Source organism: Podarcis muralis, chromosome 12 (assembly GCF_964188315.1).
Source record: "Podarcis muralis chromosome 12, rPodMur119.hap1.1, whole genome shotgun sequence".
Lineage (NCBI taxonomy): Eukaryota > Metazoa > Chordata > Lepidosauria > Squamata > Lacertidae > Podarcis > Podarcis muralis.
Genome location: NC_135666.1, coordinates 46871168 through 46895982, shown reverse-complemented (window position 1 = coordinate 46895982; position 24815 = coordinate 46871168). Strand labels below are relative to the sequence as shown.

Here is a 24815-nt window from a genome sequence, read left to right as displayed (position 1 = left end):
GTTCAGAGATGGGGACCACTAGTACCACCCAGCAGCTACCCAAACGACTGGATCGTGCCTTTATATAATATTTTTATAGCCACTTTTGTTCCTGCAGCATACAAATCGTCGGGGGGTGATTTGGCATGGCTGGAACACAGCAAGGAACAGCTCAAAGACCACTGAAATTGGCTGGTGTTTTGATGCATTTCCCGTCACACATAAAAGCAGACCCCACCCCCAAAAAAACCCCTATTACCTTTACTCTAGCGGAGGCCAGGCTGAGGGATCTGTCCCAAAGGGACTGCAGGAAGCCTGCATTCAAGTAAGTGTCCACTGTTGTTTGTACGGCCAAGAATTTCTGAACGATCTCGTCATTGTAGGCTTCAAAGTTGGAGTCAAACAAGGCCTGGCCGCTTTCAGAAAACACTTGGTACCTAAACCTGATGTTGACAGGAGACTCGGCGACGCAACTGATATTGATCACGGAGCCCATTTGCTGAAAGAGGCGGGGCAAATAGACTTGAATCCTTTGCTTCAAAGGCAAGGCAGAGGAAGGCCTCACACGCTCCGAAAAATCGACCCCTACTGAAATGTCCATGTTGCAGTCTGTAAAGAGGAGCGGGAGAATAAACAGTCAGAAAGGCAGATAATTAGGAAACACAAGTTCATTGCGATCTTCTCAATCAGCACTGGGTGCAGGAGGAGTAAGATGCTGAGAATTCAAAGGCCGGAATTCTGCTGAGAGCACCTGGGAATTCCGCTAATGTAAACTGTCTGCATTGAATCAGACAGTGACTCGTTGGCTTCTGCTGGCTGAGGTTTTATGAGAAGCCATACCTAACTGTCAGCGAGGACTGAGATGCTTGACGGGACAGTTTGTTTTGCTTCCAACCGCAGCAGCAGAAAGCTCTGCCACGAATTCTTGCTGCAGGAGGGCACATCAAATGGTCCATATTTCAGTATATCGAAACCTAGGGAGAGCAAAGGGCAGAACAGGAGGGACAGTGCAGTGAAGGGGTTGTGCTAGGACCTGGGAGACCAGGGTTCGGATCCTCACTCAGCCATGAAGTTCACTGGGACACTGCCTCTCAGCCTGACCTACCTCACAGGGCTGTTGTGGAGGTTAAATGAGGAGGGGGAGCGGACCACACATGCCACCTTGAGCTCCTAAGCTGGGATATAAATAAAATAAAGGAACAGAAAACCTAGCGCCGATACTACTGCCAAAGATGGAAAAACTCAGGCTGGATCTACGCTGATCTTATAGAACATCATAGTGAATAGTGTTTGGAATGCTGAATGGCAGTTTTCCATTGCTCTGCAGCGCCCTCTGGTGTCATGTTTTAATAACTCATTTTTAATGTTATAAATGACGAGTGTAGATCCGCCTTCAATGAGATGTTCTTCCCCATCTGTAACTGTTAAGTTGTGGGTGAACATATCAGACGACACAGCGATTCTTCAAACAGCTCTTGTTTATTCACAGGCCAGAACAGAACTGAACTGAAGGGTTCAGCCAGCCTGCTTATATAGAGCTCCACTAGAACGCAACAGTAACCATTTTCTGTAACTATCCAATCACTGAACGTCACTTTCAATCCCTTATTTGCATATGTGGACCTGAGTGAAAACTATCTACAGTATCCCCCTGCTGGCCCAGGGTGAGAACTTCAGTACATAACAGTAACTGTGTTGGCTTTCTGCACAGATCCACCAGTTCTGGGCTCCAGCACGGATCAAAACAAAACAAAAGACTCTGCTGCACGTACTGCACATTTCCAGATCATTAACGAAACAAAACCCATGCTTGCCTAGAGCAACATCTAACGCTTGCAAAGTCCATATACTGAATCAGGCCAACCTGTGCGTGCCTCATGTTTCTTGATGATGACATTTTCTATAAAGCTGTAATTTATCTCTCTCTTTTGTGGCAGCACGGATCTTACAGAGCAATGGAGCATCTGCAGGAGCTTGCTTTAAAATTTGAGTCAGAGTCTTCATCTCTGATCCACCCACCTCTCTCTGCACAAAAACTCCCTTTCTCCCCACTGTGCAAACCGCCCCTCTTGCTCTCTGACCCACCCGTCGTCGTCCCCACCTGGGCAAAAGTTATCCCTATCCCTGCTCAATTCTCTTCTGAGGTGTTAACTTATAATGCTAAAACTATAATGCATTACTGAACATTTCAGCTGCTGAGCTTAAATGAAGCATAATTCTGTCAATGTTTCAACACATTAGAATAAAATGCCACATAAAAGACTATTGTCACATTTTGTTGTTGAGTCATTTAGTCGTGTCCGACTCTTCATGACCCCATGGACCAGAGCATGCCAGGCACTCCTGTATTCCACTGCCTCCCACAGTTTGGTCAAACTCATGTTAGTAGCATCTTGTCCTCTGTTGTCCCCTTCTCCTTGTGCCCTCAGTCTTTCCCAACATCAGGGTCTTTTCTCTTCTCATGAGGTGGCCAAAGTATTGGAGCCTCAGCTATTTCCCCACAATTATTTAGATTTTTAAAGGTAGAAACAGTGTTGGCAATTTTGAAATCTTGTTTTCCCTCACAAATGTTTCATCACACCTTCTCCAAACTCTGGGGTTAAATTAGGCCTTATTCTTATTTTTTAGATGAATTTGGTCTATGGGTACTAAAAGCTGATTCAAAACTCTGGTTTCTCTGCAGAAACTGCAACCCCACCTCTCTCACTCTCTGTGACCCACCCTCTGCCCACGCAAAAACTCTCTCAAACTTCTCCTCCCAGCTCCACCCCACCCTCTGCTCTCATATTGCAATAACTCTCACTCTCAGCTCCCATCCTCATAGCACCCCCTCTGCCAGCACAAACTCACACTCAGGCTCTCGCTTGCCTTGTCACACTGGACCCACCCTCTGCCCGGGCAGTTTCAAAGAGGAGGAGGAGCTTGGATATGTCTTGTTTGAGGTCTAAACAGGGCAGGGGACACAGGACCATCATATTTTTATAAGGATGGGCAGCAATCCTATGTGTTGCAGCATCCACCATCTTTGGGGCAGGGGTGGATTAGGATTAATTCTGCTGGGCAGAATAATTCCTCTTTTCCAGGGGAACTCCATCGGAGAGCGAATGTCCTTGCTGCAACATTTGGTTAGGAAATAGAGCTCTGAACTCTTCATTTTTGGTCTGGTTGTTTATCCTGGTATCCTTTCATTCCTTTTTTGCAAAGGAAATATCCCATGACGTATGTCTCAGGAGCACAAAACAAGGCTGCTGTTTAAAGACCGTATCAAGTTCCTTCCCCAAACTGGATCTGTGTACATTCCTCCTATTTCATGATACATTAAATGGCCACTCTGACCGGAACATAGAATTGTGTTTTAATTTGGAAGGGCAGGAGAGGACAATAAAATTGTGGTTGTGTAGGAATCTTCTGTCGCAGGAGACCAGAAGAGAGAGTGTGAGAGAGAAGCATTTGTGGTCTTTGTCGTTCCAAAAGTAATCAGATGCAATTGGACTAGCTCTGCTCCAAACAAGATTAGATCTCTGGCTGCCACTGCTCATATCGCTGTGCTTCAGCACTTCTTCTAACTACAAACTTAGGCCTGGAAGGACGTTATTAGCCTCTAGATGAAATGAGACTCTCTGGGCCACTGGAGCAGAATGTCAAAGACCAAATTGAATTGCTGTAGTTTTGCTTTGAGTTGCCTTCTTCGTGGAACGGGAGTTAACCCATCCTTGGCTATTTCACACATTTTTCTTCAAAGAAAATGTTTGCCACCCACTTGCAGTACCAATTCTGCTGCCACCCCCTCAAAAAAAGAGAAAGAAACCATATTGGTTATGATTGAGAGCCAGTGTGGTGTAGTGGTTAAGAGCGATAGACTCGTAATCTGGGGAACTGGGTTCGCGTCTCCGCTCCTCCACATGCAGCTGCTGGGTGACCTTGGGCTAGTCACACTTCTTTGAAGTCTGTCAGCCCCATTCACCTCACAGAGTGTTTGTTGTGGGGGAGGAAGGGAAAGGAGAATGTTAGCCGCTTTGAGACTCCTTTGGGTAGTGATAAAGAGGGATATCAAATCCAAACTCTTCTTATGTCAGGGCTTTTTTTCCAGCAGGAACTGAGCACCTCTCAGGTGTGCACCGTTGCTATTACAATGGTACCTTGGTTCTCGAACATAATCCATTCTGGAAGTCCGTTCGACTTCCGAAACGTTAAAAAACCAAGGAGTGGCTTCCGACTGGTGCAGGCGCCCCGGAAACAATAGCCGACAGCCACATCAGACATTTGGCTTCCGAAAAATGTTCGAAAACCAGAACACTTACTTCCGGGTTTTCGACGTTCGGGAGTCAAAATGTTCAAGTACTAAGGCGTTCAAGAACCAAGGTTCCACTGTATTAGAAAACAATGGAAGTGTTTGTGGTGAACTCTGCAATCTCTTTTTCTAGAAAAATAGCACTGGGTGTTATAATGTTTAAAAGTCCACTCTGGACTCAGCTATGCAGGTGCAAATAAAATGTTTTAAGTGTGTTTTACGTGCAATATACCATGTGACACTAGATGGCGATGATGAGCCTTATGGAAAATTCAACGTATTTTTTAAAAACGCTTTTTTAAAAAGCATTTTCAGAACGGTTTTTATATTTGTCTAGATTCCATCTCTGTGTTTTCCTCCCAGTTCTAAAATACTAGAATCTAGAAAAGTTTCAGCCCAGGTTTTATTTAAGACTCAGAGTCTCTCTCTCTCTCTCTCTCTCACTCACTCTCTACAAACTAGACCAGATAATGCAGTCAACAGATAGTATATTGAGTCAATATACTATTTTGATACTAATATAGTTATAATAAAGCTAGAGGGAGCGGGTGGCACTGTGGTCTAAACCACTGAGCCTCTTGGGCTTGCTGATTGGAAGGTCGGCGGTTCGAATCCGCACAACGGGGTGAGCTCCTGCTGCTCTATCCCAGCTCCTGCCAACCTAGCAGTTTGAAAGCACACCGCTACAAGCAGATATATAGGTACTGGTGTGGCGGGACGGTAAACAGCGTTTCTGTGTGCTATGGTTTCTGTCACGGTGTCCCGTTACACCAGAAGCGGTTTAGTCATGCTGGCCACATAAACCCAGAAAGCTGTCTGCGGATAAACGCCGGCTCCCTCGGCCTGAAAGTGAGATGAGCACCACTACCCCATAGTTGCCTTTGACCATCCAGGGGTCCTTTACCTTTACCTATAATAAAGCCATACTCTACTCAGACCATTCACCTGCATCTTCCTCAGTCCCATAAGAGTCTTATGAGTATTTATTTAGACAAGAAAGTCTGGGCACTTGCTAATTCCAAGCTACATAAGGATAGATAAGAACCAAGGTACAGTCCAACTTTGTTGGGTCAAAGGCCCATCTAGGCCAACAGCCTGCACCACTGTTAGCAAGAAAGGCTGCCTTAACCTCAACTGTCCGAGAGAGTCAGTGCTGAAGGGACTTGATTTGGGTTTGGGGGATAGAGTGGAACATCGCCAGGCCTCCTTCTGCCTCGTCACACATGCATACCAAGCCCCCACCCCAGCCCCCCAAAAAGGTTGGGCAGAAACCAGCCCCTGTGACCCTGATATTACTTTTCTATTTTTATTTTGTTGTAACCCACTGTGGGATCTTACAGTAAAGGCCTGGAAAGAAATCCGAGTATTAAAAATGACAGTGATAATATGCAGACCGCTAGGAGGGGCTGTGGAACCATTCTGCAAATCCTTTTTAGCAGGTCCTTGGTCCCCAGGCCAGTTAAGGCTTCGCAGCTTCTTTCTGCACATCTGTTTCTCAAACATCTGGGCTGTACAAATGCTTAGAAACTTTTTGCTTGCGACAGGCTGTATTCATCATGGCTCCCAGGTTCCAGCCAAACAGCTTTCGGGTTAAAGAGAGGGAAAGATTCCTAACCGAAAAACTGCCCAGCTTCTTTCTGAAACTCCTGCAGATTCAAAACCTGTTTTATCAATGGCTTGGGTCATTTCTTCCTTCGCTTTCTTTGCATACCATACATAAATCGGCCTGATCTGAGCTGTCATCATTCTCTGAACAGAGATAGGAAGCTCAGATTGTCATCCCGCACAGCAAACATGGGGTTCAAGCCTGATTCTGCTATCCCGATTTTAATCTACAGAAACTGTTTCAGAAGTCACTCCTGTGAGGAACATTGACACGTCCAGGCAGAATTTGCACACATGTATACTTGCAACTTATTTATACGTTTATATCCCACCTTGTTCTTCAAGGAACTCAAGGCGGCATACATAGTCCTCTCCGCCTCCTCATTCAAATCCAACAACAACCGTGAGGAAGGTTAGGCCCCGTTGTCACGGGAACCCAAAAGGCAGGATACCTGCTCTGCCTATTTGATAATCCGGCACTGCTGTTAACGGTGAATAATGGCCAACGTTCCTGTACTAGAAAGAAAGTACCGCATTTTTCGCTCTATAAGACACACCAGACCATAAGACGCACCAAGTTTTTGAAATATTCTGAATCTCAGAAGCCAGAACAACAAGAGGGATTGCTGCGCAGCGAAAGGAGCAATCCCTCTTGCTGTTCTGGCTTCTGCGATAGCTGCGCAGCCTGCATTCGCTCCATAAGACGCACACACATTTCCCCTTACTTTTTAGGAGGGAAAAAGTGAGTCTTATAGAGCAAAAAATGCGGTATACATTAAACACACACACATACAAAATTGCTGAAAACTTACCCCGCCTAGGCAGGTCTCCGGGTTTGCAGACCTCTTTGACAATTTTCCTTTCAATGGTTTGCAACACTTCGAAGTTCTGCACCACAAACACCCTTTGAGCATCGCCAGCGATTCGAACCAGCTCAAAGGAATTGGTTGTCCCTATTCCTATAGCAAAAATGTGGATCCCGTCGTTTCTCAGGGCTGCAGCCGCCTCGTCCACAGAGTCATTGGACTTCCCATCAGTGATGACAATAAGCGACTGCAGGACATCTTTGTTTTTACGGCCTCCGTTGATGGGTTCGAAAAAGCTCTTGACAAACCTCAAGCCCTTGCCAGTGTAGGTGGTGGCTTTTAACTGGGTGATGTTGTCAATTTTCCCCTTGATAGCAACGTCAGTGTCAAACTCGTTGAGGTAAAATTCTTTCCGGGGATTCTTGCTGTACTGGGCCACCCCAATCCGGACTTTGTCCTGAGCAATGATGAAGCTGTCTACGATTTCCTTCATAAATGTCTTCATTGTAGAGAAATTCTTTGGCGATATGCTTGCGGAACTGTCAATCAAAAACACAAGGTCGGCCTCTTCGGTGCCACAAGCTGCAGAGGGGAGAAAAACCCAATTTGCTTGTGAGAATTAAGTCTATGCTAGCAGCAAGAATATTAGTGGCCCAAAAATGGAAGCAAGAAGAATTACCGACGATTGAAGAATGGAGAATGAAGTTAATGGACTATGCAGAACTAGATTAACTAACAGGAAGGATTCGAAACCGGCGGGACCATAAATTCACGAAAGACTGGAGTAAATTTACGGACTACTTGAGAAGTATTTGTGAAGATCTGACGACGTTTGTAGGTTTGCAAGAAGTTTTGTGAGGAGTATTATTGGAAGTATTGCAAAATTGGAGAAGGGGAAGGATGATTTGTTAAGAGATGTAAAGGCAATATAAAGTTAAGAAATGCATAAGAAGTGGTTAAAACGGTGGATCATCAGAGGTGCTGATGGAAGTCTAAAAAGATTGTACAAGTGATAAGTTTTGTGGTACATTTTATAATTTATATGTTAAAATCAATAAAAAATTTTAAAAAGAGAGAGAATTAAGTCTATGCTGTGCTAAAGTCATGGTTAAGCTCAGACTGAAATTTTTGACCTGTTGACCTTTCATTTAATCTCCTTGTCCTGCTTTTAGTTTTATCCTCAGTAAACAGAAATCAGAAAATCACAAGAAATTGGTTAGCCTCATGTCTCTAGAAGCTATAGACTTATTAAGTAAATTATTACTTTTATCCCAAGAGAAATTAATTGAACTATCAAAGCTTGACTAGGGACCAACATGAAACTCTTTGGGGGTTTAGGACTTGCTTATCATCATGACGCACCTTCTAAGGGCTGGTTCACACATTCAAATCCTCTCACTATGCATTAAAAATATAATGTGATTTGAGGTGGACTGTGTTAAACCAATGTGTGTACGCCTGTAACTTCCAACTTAAGTGATATTTCCCACTCGAAAAAGGAGGGTGGGATTGTGGAAATCAGGTGTCTGGGGCACGCTTACCTTATAGAGTCATACCTTGGATCCTAAACGCCTTGCGAATCGAACATTTTGGCTCCCGAATGCCACAAACCTGAAAGTATGTTCTGGTTTGTGAACGTTCTTTGGAACCCAAACGTCCGATGTGGCTTCTGCGGCTTTGGATTGGCTGCAAGAGCTTCCTGCAGCCAATCGGAAGCCGCGCCTTGGTTTCTGAACATTTTGGAAGTCAAACAGACTTCTGGAACAGATTCCATTTGACTTCTGAGGTACCACTGTACTTGCCACTCTGTCAAAAGGCATTTAGGATTCCTAATTGAGGATTAAGCAAACAAACCTTAAACTTGTGTTCTGTGCAGATGAACTCAGCCTGCAGAACCTAGCTATCCTGAGACAGTCATCCTTCTAAGCTGAGTTTGTACCCAAGCCACATTTCATTCCCCTTCTCACTCTCTTACTGATATATAATCACTCATTTTCCAGTCGCACATGAGCTCTTCTTAATTTGGCTAAGGAGCTAGTTTTCAGAGTCAGCTCTCCAAGACTGAGAATAGACTGCCATCTGTTGGAAACAGAAGCAAGCGACTGCAGAAGTACAGTGGTACCTCTGCTTAAGAACTTAATTCGTTCCGGAGGTCCGTTCTTAACCTGAAACTGTTCTTAACCTGAAGCACCACTTTAGCTAATGGGGCCTCCCGCTTCTGCCGCGCTGCCGGAGCACGATTTCTGTTCTCATCCTGAAGCAAAGTTCTTAAACTGAGGTACTATTTCTGGGTTAGTGGAGTCTGTAACCTGAAGCATCTGTAACCCGAGGTACCACTGTACAGTTGTACCTTGGTTGTCGAACGCCCTGGAACTCGTACGTTTCGGCTCCCAAACGCCACAAACCCAAAATTGATTGTTCCAGTTTGCAAACATTCTTTTGGAACCTGAACGTCCAATGGGGCTTCTGTGGCTTCTGATTGGCTACGGGAGCTTTCTGCAGCCAATTAGAAGCCACAATTTTGTTTTCAAATGTTTTGGAAGTAGAACGGACTTCCAAAACAGATTACATTCGACTTCCAAGGTACAACTGTATTGTGTTTTTACTAATTTTTGTGGGGAGCTGTCCAGTATGGCTGGGCAACCCAGTCAGATGGGTGGCATATATGCAATTATTATTATTATTATTCCACCTAAATTCCCCCATTCACCTGCTGTTCCTGAGGTTTTTGAGGTTTCCTCAGGTATTGATTGCTTATGTTTCTAGTATTTCTATTAGTAAAGTGACTAATAAATATTGAAAATAATAACAACAGAACACAGAAGTAGGTTCAAACATACAGTGGTGTCCCGCATGACGAACGCCTCGCAAGACGGAAAACCCGCTAGATGAAAGGGTTTTCCGTTTTGGAGGTGCTTCGCAAAACGAATTTCCTATGGGCTTGCTTCGCAAGACGAAAATGTCTTGCGAGTTCCTGCAGGGTTTTTTTCCTCCCCCCCCCCCTTTTCCCAAGCATCTAAGCCGCTTAACAGCTGATCGCTAAGCTGCTTATCAGCTGATCCGCTAAACCGCTAAGCCGCTAAGCCGCTTATCAGCTGATCTGCTAAGCCACTTATCAGCTGATCCGCTAAGCCCGCTAAGCCGCTAATAGCGCTAATCCGCTAAGCCACTAATGGGCTTGCTTCGCAAGACGAAAAAACCGCTAGACGAAGAGACTCGCGGAACGGAGGCACCACTGTACTTTACAGCATGGTAACCAAATTGATATTAATAATAAAATAGTTGTGCACACACTGCATGTTGCACTCTAAAAGAAAATTATATGAAAATGATGTATAGGTGGTATTTAGCTCCTAAGAAATTAGTCAAAATGTATAAGAAGGTTGCGAATAATTGCTGGAAATGCAGACAGGTAGATAGAACCCTTTTTCATATGTGGTGGACTTGCAAGAACGTGAGGGCTTTTGGAGAAATGATATATAATGAGATAAAGAAGTTGTTCAAAGTAATTATACAAAAAAGAAAAAGGAAAAAAAGGAAGCCTTCCTTTTAGGTATTTATAGGGAGAGAAGTTCCAAAACACACGATTAAGTTGTTTATGTATGTAACAACAGGGCTCTGCAGAATTGGCAAAGTTAACACCCAAAATAAGAGAATCTAATGCTGATTGATGGAAGCCCTTTTCGAGCAGGATTTGAAATATGGGCAACAAAAGGAATTAGAGAATACAGTATTGATGAGTTGATATATATATTGAAAATCCAATAAGAAAATTATTATAAATAAAATAGTTTTGAATAAAGTTCATTTCGAGGATTCCAGTTACCTGGCTTTGATCCGTCACATATTTCACTAGTGATGTTTTCATGTAATCTCCCCAGCGCGCTATAACTTGAAGTGTAAAACCACCTTCCCTTGTCGCCAACAATCTCTTCGAGTTCTGTTCTGCTGGCGCCGTCGATGCCAATAGCAAGGACCCGGATGCCTTCTTGCCTCAAAGCCTGCACGGCTGATAGAAGATGGCGCCCATCGGTCGGTGCGGTTGGCTCATCAGTGATAAGCACAATGATCCGTGTGACGCCAAGGGATGAGGCCCGGCCACCGTAGGCCGCGTCAAACCTCTGCCTTGCGAAATTCAGAGCCCTCGCTGTGAAGGCGGGCTGTCCCAGAGGCCTTAGCTTAGAAATGGCTTCTCTGACCTGATTTTTTGTGGAATACTGAGCCAGCGGGAATTGCTCTTCGGGGACAGTGCCGTAGACAATGGCCCCAAACTGAACGTTGTCTTTTCCCATCACCGTGTCGTTCACGATGGCTTCCATGAGTTGCAGAACCGCCTGGAACTGCAATTCTGTAACACCTCTCGAACCGTGCACTACAAAGATGATATCAGCAACTTCCGTTCGTTTGCACTCTGCCGTTGAAAGAAGAAAGTGATACTGTTATAAATGGATTTCGACTCTCCCTCTTCCATCACCTACCCAGACCCTGAGATCATCTTCTGAGGCCCTCCTTCGTGTGCCTCCTCCTTGAGAGGTCCGGAGGGTGGCAACACAAGAACAGGGCCTTCTCTGCAGTGGCTCCCAGTCTGTGGAATGCTCTCCCCAGGGAAGTTTGCCTGGCGCCTTCATTATACATCTTTCGGCGCCAGGCAAAAACATTCCTTTTTAACCAGGCCTTTGGTTGATCAGATTTACATCCTATTCCCTTTTTAAATGTGGCTCTTTTTGAGGGGAGTGTTATTGGGTTGCAGTTTTTATTTTGATTATATATATTGCAGTTTTTATGTTTATCTTGTTCTATGAACCGCCCTGAGACTTCCAGGTATAGGGCAGTATATAAATTCAATGAAGAAATGAAACCAGAAAGTTATTTGGTCCCCTTTGTTAATTGTTAAGCACCCTCCTTTAAATGTTTTTTTTTTTTTTAAGCAGCATAAAGTGGGAAGCAAGTAATTAAACATAAAGGAGGATAAAAAGGTAAAGGGACCCCTGACCATTAGGTCCAGTCGTGGCCGATTCTGAGGTTGCGGCGATCATCTCGCTTTATTGGCCGAGGGAGCTGGTCATGTGGCCAGCATGACTAAGCCGCTTCTGGCGAACCAGAGCAAAGCACAGAAACGCCGTTTACCTTCCTGTTAGTGCGGTACCTATTTATCTACTTGCACTTTGAGGTGCTTCCCCCCCCCCCAATAAAACTTTTATTTTATTTCCAGCATAAAATACATATAATACATCCAAAACCACCTACATATCAAAAAAGAAAACGAAAACCAACAAAAAAACACACAAAACCAACAAAAACGAAAGAACAACAAAAACGAAAGAAGCTGTCCGCAGACAGCTTCCGGGTCATGTGGCCAGCATGACTAAGCCGCTTCTGGCGAACCAGAGCAGCGCACTGAAACGCCATTTACCTTCCCGCCGGAGCGGTACCTATTTACCTACTTGCACTTTGAGGTGCTTTTGAACTGCTAGGTTGGCAGGAGCAGGGACTGAGCAACGGGAGCTCACCCCGTCGCGGGGATTTGAACCGCCGACCTTCTGATCAGCAAGTCCTAGGCTCTGTGGTTTAACCCACAGCACCACCCGCGTCCCAAAGGAGGATAGGATTCATTTATTTTTAACTGTTTTAATGAAGAGCAAGTTTTTCTCTGGTGCGCATGTCATCCAGGGGTAATCGAGACAGAGCCTGTGGCTCAGTGATAGAACATCTGCCTTGCATGCAGAAGCCCCCAGGTTCAAATTTTGACATCTCCAGGAAGCGCTAAGAAAAACTCCTGCCCAAGCTCTGGAATGTCCCTGTTGGTCAGTGTAGACGAAACTGAGCTATATGGACTAATGCTGTGACTCAGTGTGGTAAAGGTAAAGGTAAAGGACCCCTGAATGGTTAAGTCAAAGGAGACTATGGAGTTGGGGCGCTCATCTTGCTTCATGCTGAGGGAGCCAGTGTTTGTCCGCAAGCAGCTTTCCAGGTCATGTGGCCAGCATGACTAAACCGCTTCTGGTGCAACAGCACATTTTGATGGAAACCAGAGCACACGGAAATGCTGTTTCCCTTCCCGCCACAGCGGTACCTATTTATCTACTTGCACTGGTGTGCTTTCAAACTGCTAGGTTGGCAGAAGCTGGGACAGAGGAACAGGAGCTCACCCCGTCGCGTGGATTCAAACCACTGACCTTCTGATCAGCAAGCCCAAGAGGCTCAGTGGCTTAGACCACACCGCCACCCGCATCTGACTCAGTATAAGGCAGCTTTCTATGTTCCTAAAAGAAGCAGAAGAAGCCAAAGTCCTCCTTCTACACTGTCATGGACTGGCTGGACACATAGGAGCAGTGGGAGATACCAGCTGGGGAACCCCCAGGGGAAGAAGACTCAGAGCCAGGGGACTGATGGTGGGACAATGATGAGGAGTCAGAGGGAAAAGAAGGGGCATACTGGGAGGAGAAGGTATCAGAAGCTGAAGAGGTATCAGAGCAGGAAGAGGCTGCGGAAGAGCACAGTTCAGAGGCAGAAGCGGGGTCTGGAGAGGAATGGAGACAGGTGACAAAGAGGGAGACTGCTGAAGAATCCAGGGAGTCTCCCCCTCCTGCTGCGACCAGCTCCCCTTCTCTCTGGTCTCCTAGAATGTGCAGAGAAATGAAACGGGCAAAGAAGAGGGTGGTTGTGTGCAGACACAGCCTAAGATTGCGTGCGAAAGACCCTGTAGAGGAGGAATTCTAATGCGTACTGGGTAGACCTTCAGTCCTCACAACTGCTTCATCGCGAAGACCTCCTAGAAAGCGTTGCTGAGACCACAAGGGCTGAACTGTGGTTTGTTTCCTTGAATAAAGAATGAACTTCCCTGGCTTCGGGTAATTGATTGTTTTGTTTCTGACCTACGCCTGACTCCAGCCCTGATACATGGAATGATTCGAGATACAATAAACTTGTCCTTAGCATCTAATCGACCCTACTGAAGAACCAACGGCTGGTGACACTTAATCCCATTCTGCCACTATACACAAAAAAAATTTACAACCGTTGTACACACATTTTACAACCGTTTTCAAACGATGGATAAAAATACGGCAGGTATAAAACATGGCAAAAACAAGGCAGTCCCTAGGATCCTCAACCTGGCAGGTTATATACACAGGAGTGGCTCGAGCTTGCTGCAAAACACGAAGGGCAAGGTGGTGCTCCAATTCCACAAGCCAGCTGGACTGACAAGTGGATCAAACCTAGCAGATCTTAAAGGTAAAGGTAAAGGGTCCCCTGACCATTAGGTCCAGTCGTGGCCGACTCTGGGGTTGCAGCGCTCATCTCGCTTTACTGGCCGAGGGAGCCGGCATACAGCTTCCGGGTCATGTGGCCAGCATGACTAAGCCGCTTCTGGCAAACCAGAGCAGCGCATGGAAACACCGCTTACCTTCCCACCGGAGCGGTACCTATTTATCTACTTGCACTTTGACGTGCTTTCGAACTGCTAGGTTGGCAGGAGCTGGGACCAAGCAGATCTTACTGCCATCAAATATAGTTTTACTCAGGTCAGCCTTGTCATTGTGTCTGTTGAGTGGGAACACCTGGGGGTAACAGGCTCGAAAGGGAAAGCAGAACTGTCCTCCAACAACATACCAAATGGTAGGGCTGGCCCTGTTAAAATTTGCTCAATTTTTAAAAAGTATTTGCTAGACAATGAAACGCTGGGAGAGAAGGCAGGGAGTTCCGTCATTTAGGTATGGTCACTAACCTTGCTTGGCATTGCATATTTCAAGCAGGATAGTCTTGTCCAAAAACTGGAGGGACTCAAAACTATCCTCGGAAAACACTCTCTCCTGTGCGCCAGCAATCTCCAAAAGCTGGGTGTCATTGGCCTTGACTACCCCAATGGCATATATGGTGATGCCTTTGTCCCTAAGGGCTCTGGCAGGCATTCCCACTTCATCATTAGATTTTCCATCTGTGACCACAATCAGATGTTGCTTAATGCCTGGACGCCCTCCTTTTGGTGTGTCAAAGTACTCAAGAGTAAGTTTTAGAGCGTTCCCAGTGTTTGTTCCTTCTTTAATCTGCTTCATGTTGGTTATAGCGCTCCTCAGGTCAGCCTTGTTGTCATACTGGTTGAGTAGGAACTCTTCTTTTAGATTAGAGCTGAACTGGAGCACTCCAATCTGGACTTTGTCAGCTCCAACATCAGACCCGTTGACAATCAAGTGAATGAATTGCTTTGTCTTGGCAAACTGATCGTCATCCATGCTTTCGGAAGAATCAATCAGCAAAATAATGTCCGCTAGCAATTGTCTACATACTGGAAAAGGTGGGGGGGAGAGAAAGAAAATAAGGGTATATTATATTATTATTAATTAATAATAATAATAATACCCCACCCACTCTGGACGGCTTCCAACACACACAATAATAATAATAATAATAAAACATCAGTAACAATCTGATCCAATATAGAAAGTCACAATAACTTTAAATTAAACAACTAATATCAAATAAAGTAATATTCAACAATCCGTTAGAATCCCATTGTAAACAGTAAAATTAAACATCAGCAAATAATAATTAAACAGTTTACACTAACCCCTGCTTGGCAGGGGGTTGGACTCGATGGCCCTTGTGGTCTATTCCAACTCTATGATTCAATTACTATAAAGAATTACTAATCTATAGTCAATAAAACAACAGCAAATCACAATGCATAAAATACCACAAAACATACATAACCATGTAAAAAGGTCAAATTGAGAAACAAGGACACACAACTTGCAAAATTATTTTTTAAAACTATCCCCAAACTCCTCTCTTCCCAGCTGCTTCTGCTCTTCTCAAAGCCATGGTCTGGGAAAGGCTCCTGGGGGCTGGAGGGGGGGCAAAGCAGGTGGGAAATTGCCTGCAGAAAGTCTCTTCCCCCCCCCCCCAGTTCTTCAGTGTCTGAGGCGGCTTCCAAAAAAGCGCCATTAAGTCAAGGTGTGACATATTTGTGGGCAAGGATCCATCTGTTGAAGAATGGTGTTCTAGGTCATGCACCACCACAAGCTACAGAAAACATCTTTAACAGTCTTTTCACAGAAGCATGAAAAAGTGAGTATGATCTGATCTCATGTTCGCTTAAAACATAAGGAGAGGTAAATATGCTAAATGAGCATTGCTTCTGACTGTTAGGTGACAAATACAGCAAATGTATGTTTCTACTCATTATATTCAGCACTTATCTAATGTGGACCGTGGTTTGCTCTGAAGTCATTCTTACCACATGACTTAAAAAGAAATTAATAGATTTTTTCCAGAATTTAGACTGTGGCTCAGCTTTGCATTCTTGACTTTCAGCTGTTTAATGTTATGGGATTTCACCCCAAGTTTCCTTCAAAACATGGAGGATTGATGATGTAGAATTTTAAAGTCATTCTCTCTCCAATATGAAACAAATAGATCCGCTTCGCACTTTCCATAGCAGCAGGGTTCTCTGGGGGTTTTGCCTGGTAAGTGCAAGTACGAAAACTACACCAGATGCAGACCAAGGAGGAACAGCCAATTGTGTTTCTTTTCTGTGCTTGTGAAGTCAGAAATTTATGGAAGCACAATTCCCTCTCACACTGTATATGCAGGCCTTCTCTGTGTCTCCTCCCAGACCTGAGTTGAATAGGATTCAGAATGCAGCAGTCTGATCGGTCCTAGAACAATAGGATTCAGAATGCAGCAGTCTGATTGGCCCTAGAACAATAGGATTCAGAATGCAGCGGTCTGATTGGCCCTAGAACAATAGGATTCAGAATGCAGCAGTCTGATTGGTCCACAGAAGCCACCCAATCCAGCTCCAAGTGGAAGTGAATCCGCAACCTGATTGGCCTACAGGAGAATCCCGGAATTAGCCAATCACGTGGGGCCCATTGTGTAAATAATGTATATAAAGCAGACATTCTGGGGGAACTTCCATTCCTCCTCACCACTATGAGCTGAATAAAGCGCATGAAATCCACTCTTGACTCCTAGTATATTTCACAGACTTTGAAACTTGTTCGCTAGAGAAGCTAGACTGGCTTCCTCCTTGCTGTCCTTCTGCTGGCAAATGAAGACCTTTATGAACTGATTGTTTTTAAGGAAGGGTTTTCCTCATAATTCATATTTTTAAAAGATTTGCAACCCTCACTGTCCCCAAACCTTTCTGCATGCGCAAACAGCAGACACACCAAAGGATATGCATAATACTGGTGTCATCATTCTCTTGGATTTTCCCCTGGAAAAATTAAATTGGTAAAGAAAAAATACACTGATACCATTAGCTTAATGCAGGGGTCAGCAAACCTTTTCAGCAGGGGGCCGGTCCACTGTCCCCTCAGACCTTGTGGGGGGGGGCAGACTATATTTTGAAAAAATAAAAAAGAACGAATTCCTATGCCTCACAAATAGCCCAGAGGTTTTAAATAAAAGCACACATTCTACTCATGTAAAAACACCAGGCAGGCCCACAAATAACCCAGAGATGCATTTTAAATAAAAGGTCACATTCTACTCATGTAAAAATACACTGATTCCTGGACTGTCCACGGGCCAGATTTAGAAGGCGATTGGGCCGGATCCGGCCCCCGGGCCTTAGCTTGCCTACTCAATGCATGCAGTATTTGCTTGCAAATATGTGGGTCTTTTAGAATACTTACTTAGCAAAAGCTTGAAATTCTCAGATTTAGGAAAACACCTTTTCTGTTATCGTACACCAGCCTGACGTAAGTCAAGACTTGCTCTGATTTGTCCGTATCTGCTTTTTTAGACTCAGGTTTCCTTTCTCGAAAACTAATAAAACAAAACTTTTATTTCCAAAAGAAAACACCTTACCGTCAGGTGAGCAGATATCTTGCGCGATATCGTGCTTGATGAGCTTCAGGGAATCAAAATCGTTCACGAAAAACATCCGGTCTTTTGTCCCAGCGATATCTTCCAGTTCTTCTTGCACAGCATCCCTGACGCCAATGGCATAGATCACGATCCCTTGCTGTCTCAGTTCCTCTGCTGCTTTTGTCACCTGATCCTGTGATTTTCCATCCGTAATGACGATGAGGAACTGGGGGATGTTGTTCCTGGCTGAGATTTTAAACAGGTGTTGCATGCCTCTTAAAGCATCTCCTGTGTTGGTCCCCCCACCTATCTGCTGAATCACCTTGATGGCTTCCTTTAATTGTGCTTCACTAGTGTACTGGGTGATTTCGAACTCGATTTGTGGAGTGCTTCCATACTGAACAACCCCAAAACGGACTTTGTCGGCTCCAACCTGAAACATGCCGATCATTTCGTTCATGAAGGCTTTCATGTCTTGGAAGTTCTCCCAACTGATGCTACCCGAACCATCGATCAAGAAATAAATGTCTCCCTCCTCGGTCTGCTCACAGCCTATTAGAGTAGAAACAGGAGAAGAAGAACAATTCATTTACAGTGGTCAAAACAAAATGCTCGATTCCCTTCCAAGAACTGAAATGGGGTTGCGGGTGATGTTAGTCATATTCTGCGTAGAGCTGCTGAAATTAATTGCCAAGGTGGAATCTACACGCATAGAAAGAACACTGTGAAAATGCTTTTTTAAAAAAAAAAGTTTTGAAAAATATATCAAATTTTGCATAGCTCACTCTCGCCATCTAGTGTCACATTTGCATATTGTGCTTTACAACACATTTATAACATTTCAATTGCAGCTGTGTAGATGAGTCCCAGGACTAACTTAGGCTCATTTTTTTTCAGTGTGTCTGCTCTGAAAAGAACTTAGTTTGATACAACCCCAAAATGCTGCATAATATAAATTCATTTCCCTGACCAAAAATGAGCGGTGAGTGAATACACAGCAAGCTATTATCTACCAAGTGGCAACAGCGCCTAAAGCTGGAGCAAGCAGAGGCATGTCAATGGAAGAGAGAGAGGAACAGGAATTCCTATATGTTCCTTCCTCTTCAGAAGGGATGGGAAAATGACATCACACAGAAGAAGAAGAAGAAGAAGAAGAAGAAGAAGAAGAAGAAGAAGAAGAAGAAGAAGAAGAAGAAGAAGAAGAAGAAGAGTAGTAGTAGTAGTAGTAGTAGTAGTAGTAGTAGTAGTAGTTTGGATTTGATATCCCTCTTTATCACTACCCGAAGGAGTCTCAAAGCGGCTAACATTCTCCTTTACCTTCCTCCCCCACAACAAACACTCTGTGAGGTGAGTGGGGCTGAGAGACTTCAGAAAAGTGTGACTAGCTCAAAGTCACCCAGCAGCTGCATGTGGAGGAGCGGGGACGTGAACCCGGTTCACCAGATTACTAGCCTACCACTCTTAACCACTACACCACACTGGCTGTAAGGCTGGGCGACACCTGGTTTTCAACCCTGTGATATATCACCAGCTAACAATCACAATATACTTATATATCACGATGTCTGAAATAAGGATGAAATAATGTAGAATAGGCATAGGCAAACTCGGCCCTCCAGATGTTTTGGGACTACAACTCCCATCGTCGCTAGCTAACAGGATCAGTGGTCAGGAATGATGGGAATTGTAGTCTCAAAACATCTGGAGGGCCGAGTTTGCCTATGCCTGATGTAGAGGCATCTGCTGGCTTCACGGTCCCTCCCCCCTTGCGATTTTTGCATAGCACACACGCATACACATCGTGATTCACAATATATTCCCAGGTCAAAAATGTGTGACTAGCAGCTCAAAGTCACCCAGCAGCTGCATGTGGAAGAGCGGAGACACGAACCCGGTTCCCCAGATTACGAGTCTATCGCTCTTAACCACTACACCACATTGGCTCTCTCTACCCAGCTTTCTGTACCCAGCTCAAAGGGATAGGATTTGGGGACTGATGGTGACAGGAGTCTCTTACCTTCCTTCAGGGTACGGGACCGCACTGGGATGCTAAATGCACGTGAAACAATATCGGTACAAATTCGTTTCTTTATCCTCCACTCGATGTTTGAGAGCTGTAACAATGATTCCACATTGGAGACGTGTTTCCTGGGGGGATGAGATGCAATCTTGTGCAGGTGGCTACTCTCAGTGCCGTTTTGGATGCCCACGGCATACACGGTGATGCCGTTCCGTCGAAGCTTGGAGGCGGGTCCCGTGAAATTATCTACGGACTGGCCGTCCGTGATCACCACCGCCAGCTGCTGAACTCCTTCATCCTTCCTGCTCCCGGCTCTTTTGGTGAAAACGTTCTTCCTCAGGAAGTTGATAGCGGCGCCAGTGTATGATTCGCCGCCACGGTACGGCAACGTTTTCACATAATTCACCATCTCCGACTTGTCTCGAAATGCATTCAGGCCAAACTCGAGCCTGGGCTCATCGCTATAAAGTACCAAGGCGACCCGTACGTTATCTGGGGCTATATCCAGAGCCCTGATAATCTTGAGGAGAAAAGCCCTGATCAGCTGGAAATTCCTCGGCCCGATTCTGCTGGATTCGTCCACAAGGAACGCAATGTCTGCCACGGATGCGCTGTAGCAAACTGCAAACGAAACAAGCACATCAAAGTTGGAGATATGGTGGGATGGGGAATCTTTTCCAGTCGGAGGCCCGCATCCCCTCCTTGGCTAGCTTCCATGGTGGGGAGGGGCGGAGCCAGAAGTGAAATATGGCAAAAGTGGGCGGAGCCATAGGTGCAACTCTTACCTTTTTACGCTAGGCTGTATCCCAGCCATGCGGGTGCCAGAGGTTTCCATAGTTACGTACCTCTCCATCCATCCAGACAAGTGAGATGCGTTATCACAGTTCAAGGACACTATCCTGCCAGGCAAAAGCACTTGGAGAGGGCGTGGCCTGAGAAGAGGGGGCGTGGCCTGAGCAGATGACGGGATGGGCCTATTTTGGGCCCAGCCTGAGAGTCCCCTCCCATGACCTTCCATAATAAGAGATGTTGATATCTCAGTTCTGAAGTAACCCCCACTGGTACATTTGGATAGGACTTTGGTCTGAATTCATGACTATTTAAGCACGGACAGGAGCAGGCATGCAAACTTGCTGCCATGATTGAGGGGGCTGAGGTTGTGGGATATTGAGAGGGTCTGGGCCCCTCCTTGAAAATTTTCTTGCCTTCCCCCACCCCCAATAGCGCCCCTGGGCAGAAGATAATGGGCAAAGCTGCCCCAGGGTGAACAATGTGTGATGCTGGTTATGCGGGAATCTGGTGAAAAGGTTGATAATAACTCATCCGCAGAGGAGAATTTATGCAAACGCTCCACAACGAAATGCCGTGTGAGGATTTGATTAGTCTGAAAGCCAGGACACCTCCAGAGGATATCAGTTCTGCATGCCACCCCTTGCCTCATCCAGGCCATTTTCACAGGACTAATAATAATAATAATAATAATAATTTATTTATATCCCACTCCCCCCAGCCGAAGCCGGGCTCAAAGCGGCTAACAACAGTAAAAATAACACAGTTTACATAAAATCGCAATTAATTGAAATACATTCTAAAATCAATTCATTCTAAAATCAATTCAGGGTCAAATTAATGGCAACCATTGGGCTAGAGTTCTATGAGTATTACCAAAGGAGGGGGTCAGACTGTGCCTTGGCCAAAGGCCTGGTGGAACAGCTCTGTCTTGCAGGCCCTGCGGAAAGATGTCAAGTCTCTTGTGACAGATCCTTCCACCAGATCAGGGCCACAGCCGAAAAAGCCCTGGCTCTGGTTGAGGCCAGCCTAACCTCCCTGTGGCCCAGGATCTCCAAGATGTTTTTATTTGAAGACCATAAGGTCCTCCGTGGGACATACCAGGAGAGGCGGTCCCGTAGGTACGAGAGTCCTTGGCTCATTTGAGCTCATTGGGAAAGAACTGGAATGTATGAAGGGGAAACACATGCTTGTAAATGCATATCATGTGGTGGGCTCATACTGGGAAGCAAACTAGGAAAATTCTAGAATCGTCCTTCAGTCATGCGTGTCCTATAACAAATGTCAATAAAGCCAGTAGCATTTGCTTTGGGCTCTAGACAAGTTTCTTTTGATTGTATTCCTGGCAGTATTACTAACAACCCTTTTTAAAAATCCATGTTATTCCCATTCGAGGAAGATTCATCTGAGAAAAACTCTCCTTGTTACAGAAAGAAATGTTCAGGGAAGTTAAAGAGAACTCGCTTTCTGAATAACAATAATGCCATATTTGCAGGGGACCGGATGACTGACAGAATTCTCCACCTTATAATCTACTTTAGCGTGAAATTTTCTCTCCAGGGAAATAATTACCTGCTGGCACATCTATGTCCAGAGCGTCATCGTAGTGTTGATGAACTGATACGTCCAAAATATCCACCACAGCCTCCTGAACCTGATCAAGGCTCTGTACATCATCGACCTGAAAAACCAAAGTGTCAGTAGCAATCTCCTCCATTTCCACCCTGTCAGAATCCAAGATGCCAACCGTTACAACTTTCACTCCCATTTCTTTCAGCCGCTTTGCGGACTCCTTGACGTCATCCTCGGATTTAGCGGAGGTGACGACCACCGTAAACTGTGGCGTCCCTTGGTTAAACCGGCTCCCAGCTTCCTCAGTAAAATAGACATCTTGCAGAAATTGCAGGGCAGCCCCAGTCTGCGAAGGGCCTCCTATGAATTCGACGCTGTTCTGGATGTGGTTGAGAACATCTTCCTTACTCTCGTAAGTGTTCAGCAAAAATTCTCTCTTCCCTTCTCCACTGTATTGCGCGAAGCCAATTTGGTACTTGCCAGCCGCGACATCTAGTTGTTCGACAATCTGAGCGGTGAATTTTTTGACTGCTTCAAAGTTGGGGGCGCCCATTGTGTCAGAGGAGTCGATAAGGAAAACCACGTCAGCATAGTGCTTTGTAAATGCTGGAGGAAAAAACAACGTATTTTAATACAGTGGTACCTCGGGTTACAGACACTTCAGGTTACAGATGCTTCAGGTTACAGACTCCACTAACACAGAAATAGTACCTCAGGTTAAGAACTTTACCTCAGGATGAGAACCAAAATTGCACGGCAGTGGGAGGCACCATTAGCTAAAGTGGTACCTCAGGTTAAGAACAGTTTCAGGTTAAGAACGGACCTCCAGAACGAATTAAGTTCTTAACCCGAGGTACCACTGTATACCATTGCACTGCAATCTGCCAATCTGCAGAAGAATTATAAAACCAAATGAAATCATTTCCCAGAGTTCACAGAATTTATGATCTTCTCTTGCAGTTTATAATTGTATAATGTGTGTCTTTATATGATTAAAATTACTTCCATGCTTATTGAATTTCAGAAAGCAGGTCCCCCTCTAGGCGCATGAAGCCAAAATGCAGTGCAGCACTCTGGGTATGCTTTTATTTTTTTTAAAAATAAAATATTGAAGATTTTCTTCGATTACAAAAGTACGTGCATTGTCACTTTTTTCCAGGTCGCAGAGTCTTTACTATAGATCAGTTACATTCAATTTGAGACATTAGTGTTGTATACAATATAAGTTGGGGGGGGGGGGACAGAAGGGAAGAAGGGATGGTAAAACTGTCATTATTTTATTTACTGTACTTGTGGGGTTTTGTGTCAGCGTGACTTTCTATTCATTTTTTAATGTTTTCTTGGCAGCGAGAGAGGTTGGGGAGAGGGGGGTCAGGGCGTGGTTGGTTGTCTTTAGTTGACTGAAGTGAGCGCTTTTTGCGTGTGTGAGGGCATGGAAGTTATTCTGCAAAGCCACGCACTGCTCTTTAAGCGCCCATTTTGTAGAGAGTCAAAGAGCAGCTCGGGCTTGTTGGCAGAAAAGCTTCCGAGCAATGAAATTCAAAGGCTATTTAGTTAAATATGCTAAGATAACTTAATTGGAAAAACTTGCAAATGCCAGATAGGCTTAGAATTTAATTATGCTAGAGAATATAGTGGTACCTCGGGTTACATACACTTCAGGTTACATACGCTTCAGGTTACAGACTCCACTAACCCAGAAATAGTGCTTCAGGTTAAGAACTTTGCTTCAGGATGAGAACAGAAATCGTGCTCCGGCGGCGCGGTGGCAGCAGGAGGCCCCATTAGCTAACGTGGTGCTTCAGGTTAAGAACAGTTTCAGGTTAAGAACAGACCTCTGGAACGAATTAAGTACTTAACCCGAGGTACCACTATAATATGTTTAAAGTCAAAATGAAAACAAGGTAAGATGTTAAGTTAATTTTATGAGAAAATTAGTTTTGGAAAACTGTTACAATGATATACACTGAAATTCAGCCAGGGGGATTTGAGGAAGTCACTTAACAATGTTACTAAGATTGGATCAAGTACAGTTAAGATGTATGTATGTTTGTTTGTTTGTTTAAATTTTTTGGAAAACCAATAAAAAATTTGAGAAAAGAAAAGCTTCCGAGCAGCCCACAAGTCACCGCAGAAGACATCTTTGCTTACCTGTAATCTGGCTCTCCACTGCAAAGCACATCGTTCGGAGGAGACTGGCGGAGAGTTCTTCGAGGATATCAAATCTGTCGGTGCTGAACAGAAACTTATTCAAAGGCCGGCTGGCAATTTCCTGCAGTTCGGTGGTGTTCTGGACGCCAATCCCCACCACATAAACAGAGATGCCTCTTGCCCTCAGTTTGCTAGCGGGAACCTTGACTTCATCACTGGACTCGCCATCGGTGAGCAAAATGGCGACCTGGGGGAAGTTTTCCCGGGCTCTGCTCCCGGCAGATTCCGTGAAGTACTCTTCCCCGATAAAATCCAAGGCGGCGCCTGTGTTAGTGCCTCCCTTCCGGAAGGGCAAATTCTGTATTTGTTCCAGAATGTCGCTCTTTGAAGAATACTGGTTTAAGAGGAATTCCCTGTAGGGACTGTCACTATACTGGGCCAGCCCAATTCTAACCTGATTCGGGCCAATGTCAAGACTGGATATCATTGTATACAGAAAGCTCTTCACCTTCTGGAAATTCTCCTCGCCAATGCTGGTGGAACTGTCCACCAAAAACACGATGTCGGCCATGGTGGCTTTTCGGCACACTAAACGAGAAAGAAGTTTTTAAAAGCGAGACGGGAATGGGTTATTGCTTTTCTGTTTGAGGTGGTTTCAAACTAAAACATAGCTGGCATTTAAGTGGCCAGCCATTATTATTATTATTATTATTATTATTATTATTACCCCCATCCCATCTGGCTGGTTTTCCCGAGCCACTCTGGGCAGCTTACAGAATATATA

General features: G+C 44.9%; 1 protein-coding gene across 2 annotated transcripts in view; it reads right to left on the bottom strand.

Moving 5' to 3' along the window:
• LOC114607443 (collagen alpha-4(VI) chain-like) overlaps positions 1-24815 on the bottom strand; it is a 96366-nt gene that overhangs the window by 59529 nt on the left and 12022 nt on the right. For both annotated transcript variants that reach the window (XM_028750631.2, XM_077916372.1), the window contains 8 exons: positions 24032-24619; positions 21881-22486; positions 19517-20140; positions 17500-18051; positions 14411-14968; positions 10508-11092; positions 6688-7263; positions 239-588 (listed from right to left, as the gene is read on the bottom strand). In XM_028750631.2, coding sequence (XP_028606464.2) covers positions 239-588; positions 6688-7263; positions 10508-11092; positions 14411-14968; positions 17500-18051; positions 19517-20140; positions 21881-22486; positions 24032-24619 — 4439 coding nt within the window. The remainder of the gene's footprint in view (positions 1-238; positions 589-6687; positions 7264-10507; positions 11093-14410; positions 14969-17499; positions 18052-19516; positions 20141-21880; positions 22487-24031; positions 24620-24815) is intronic.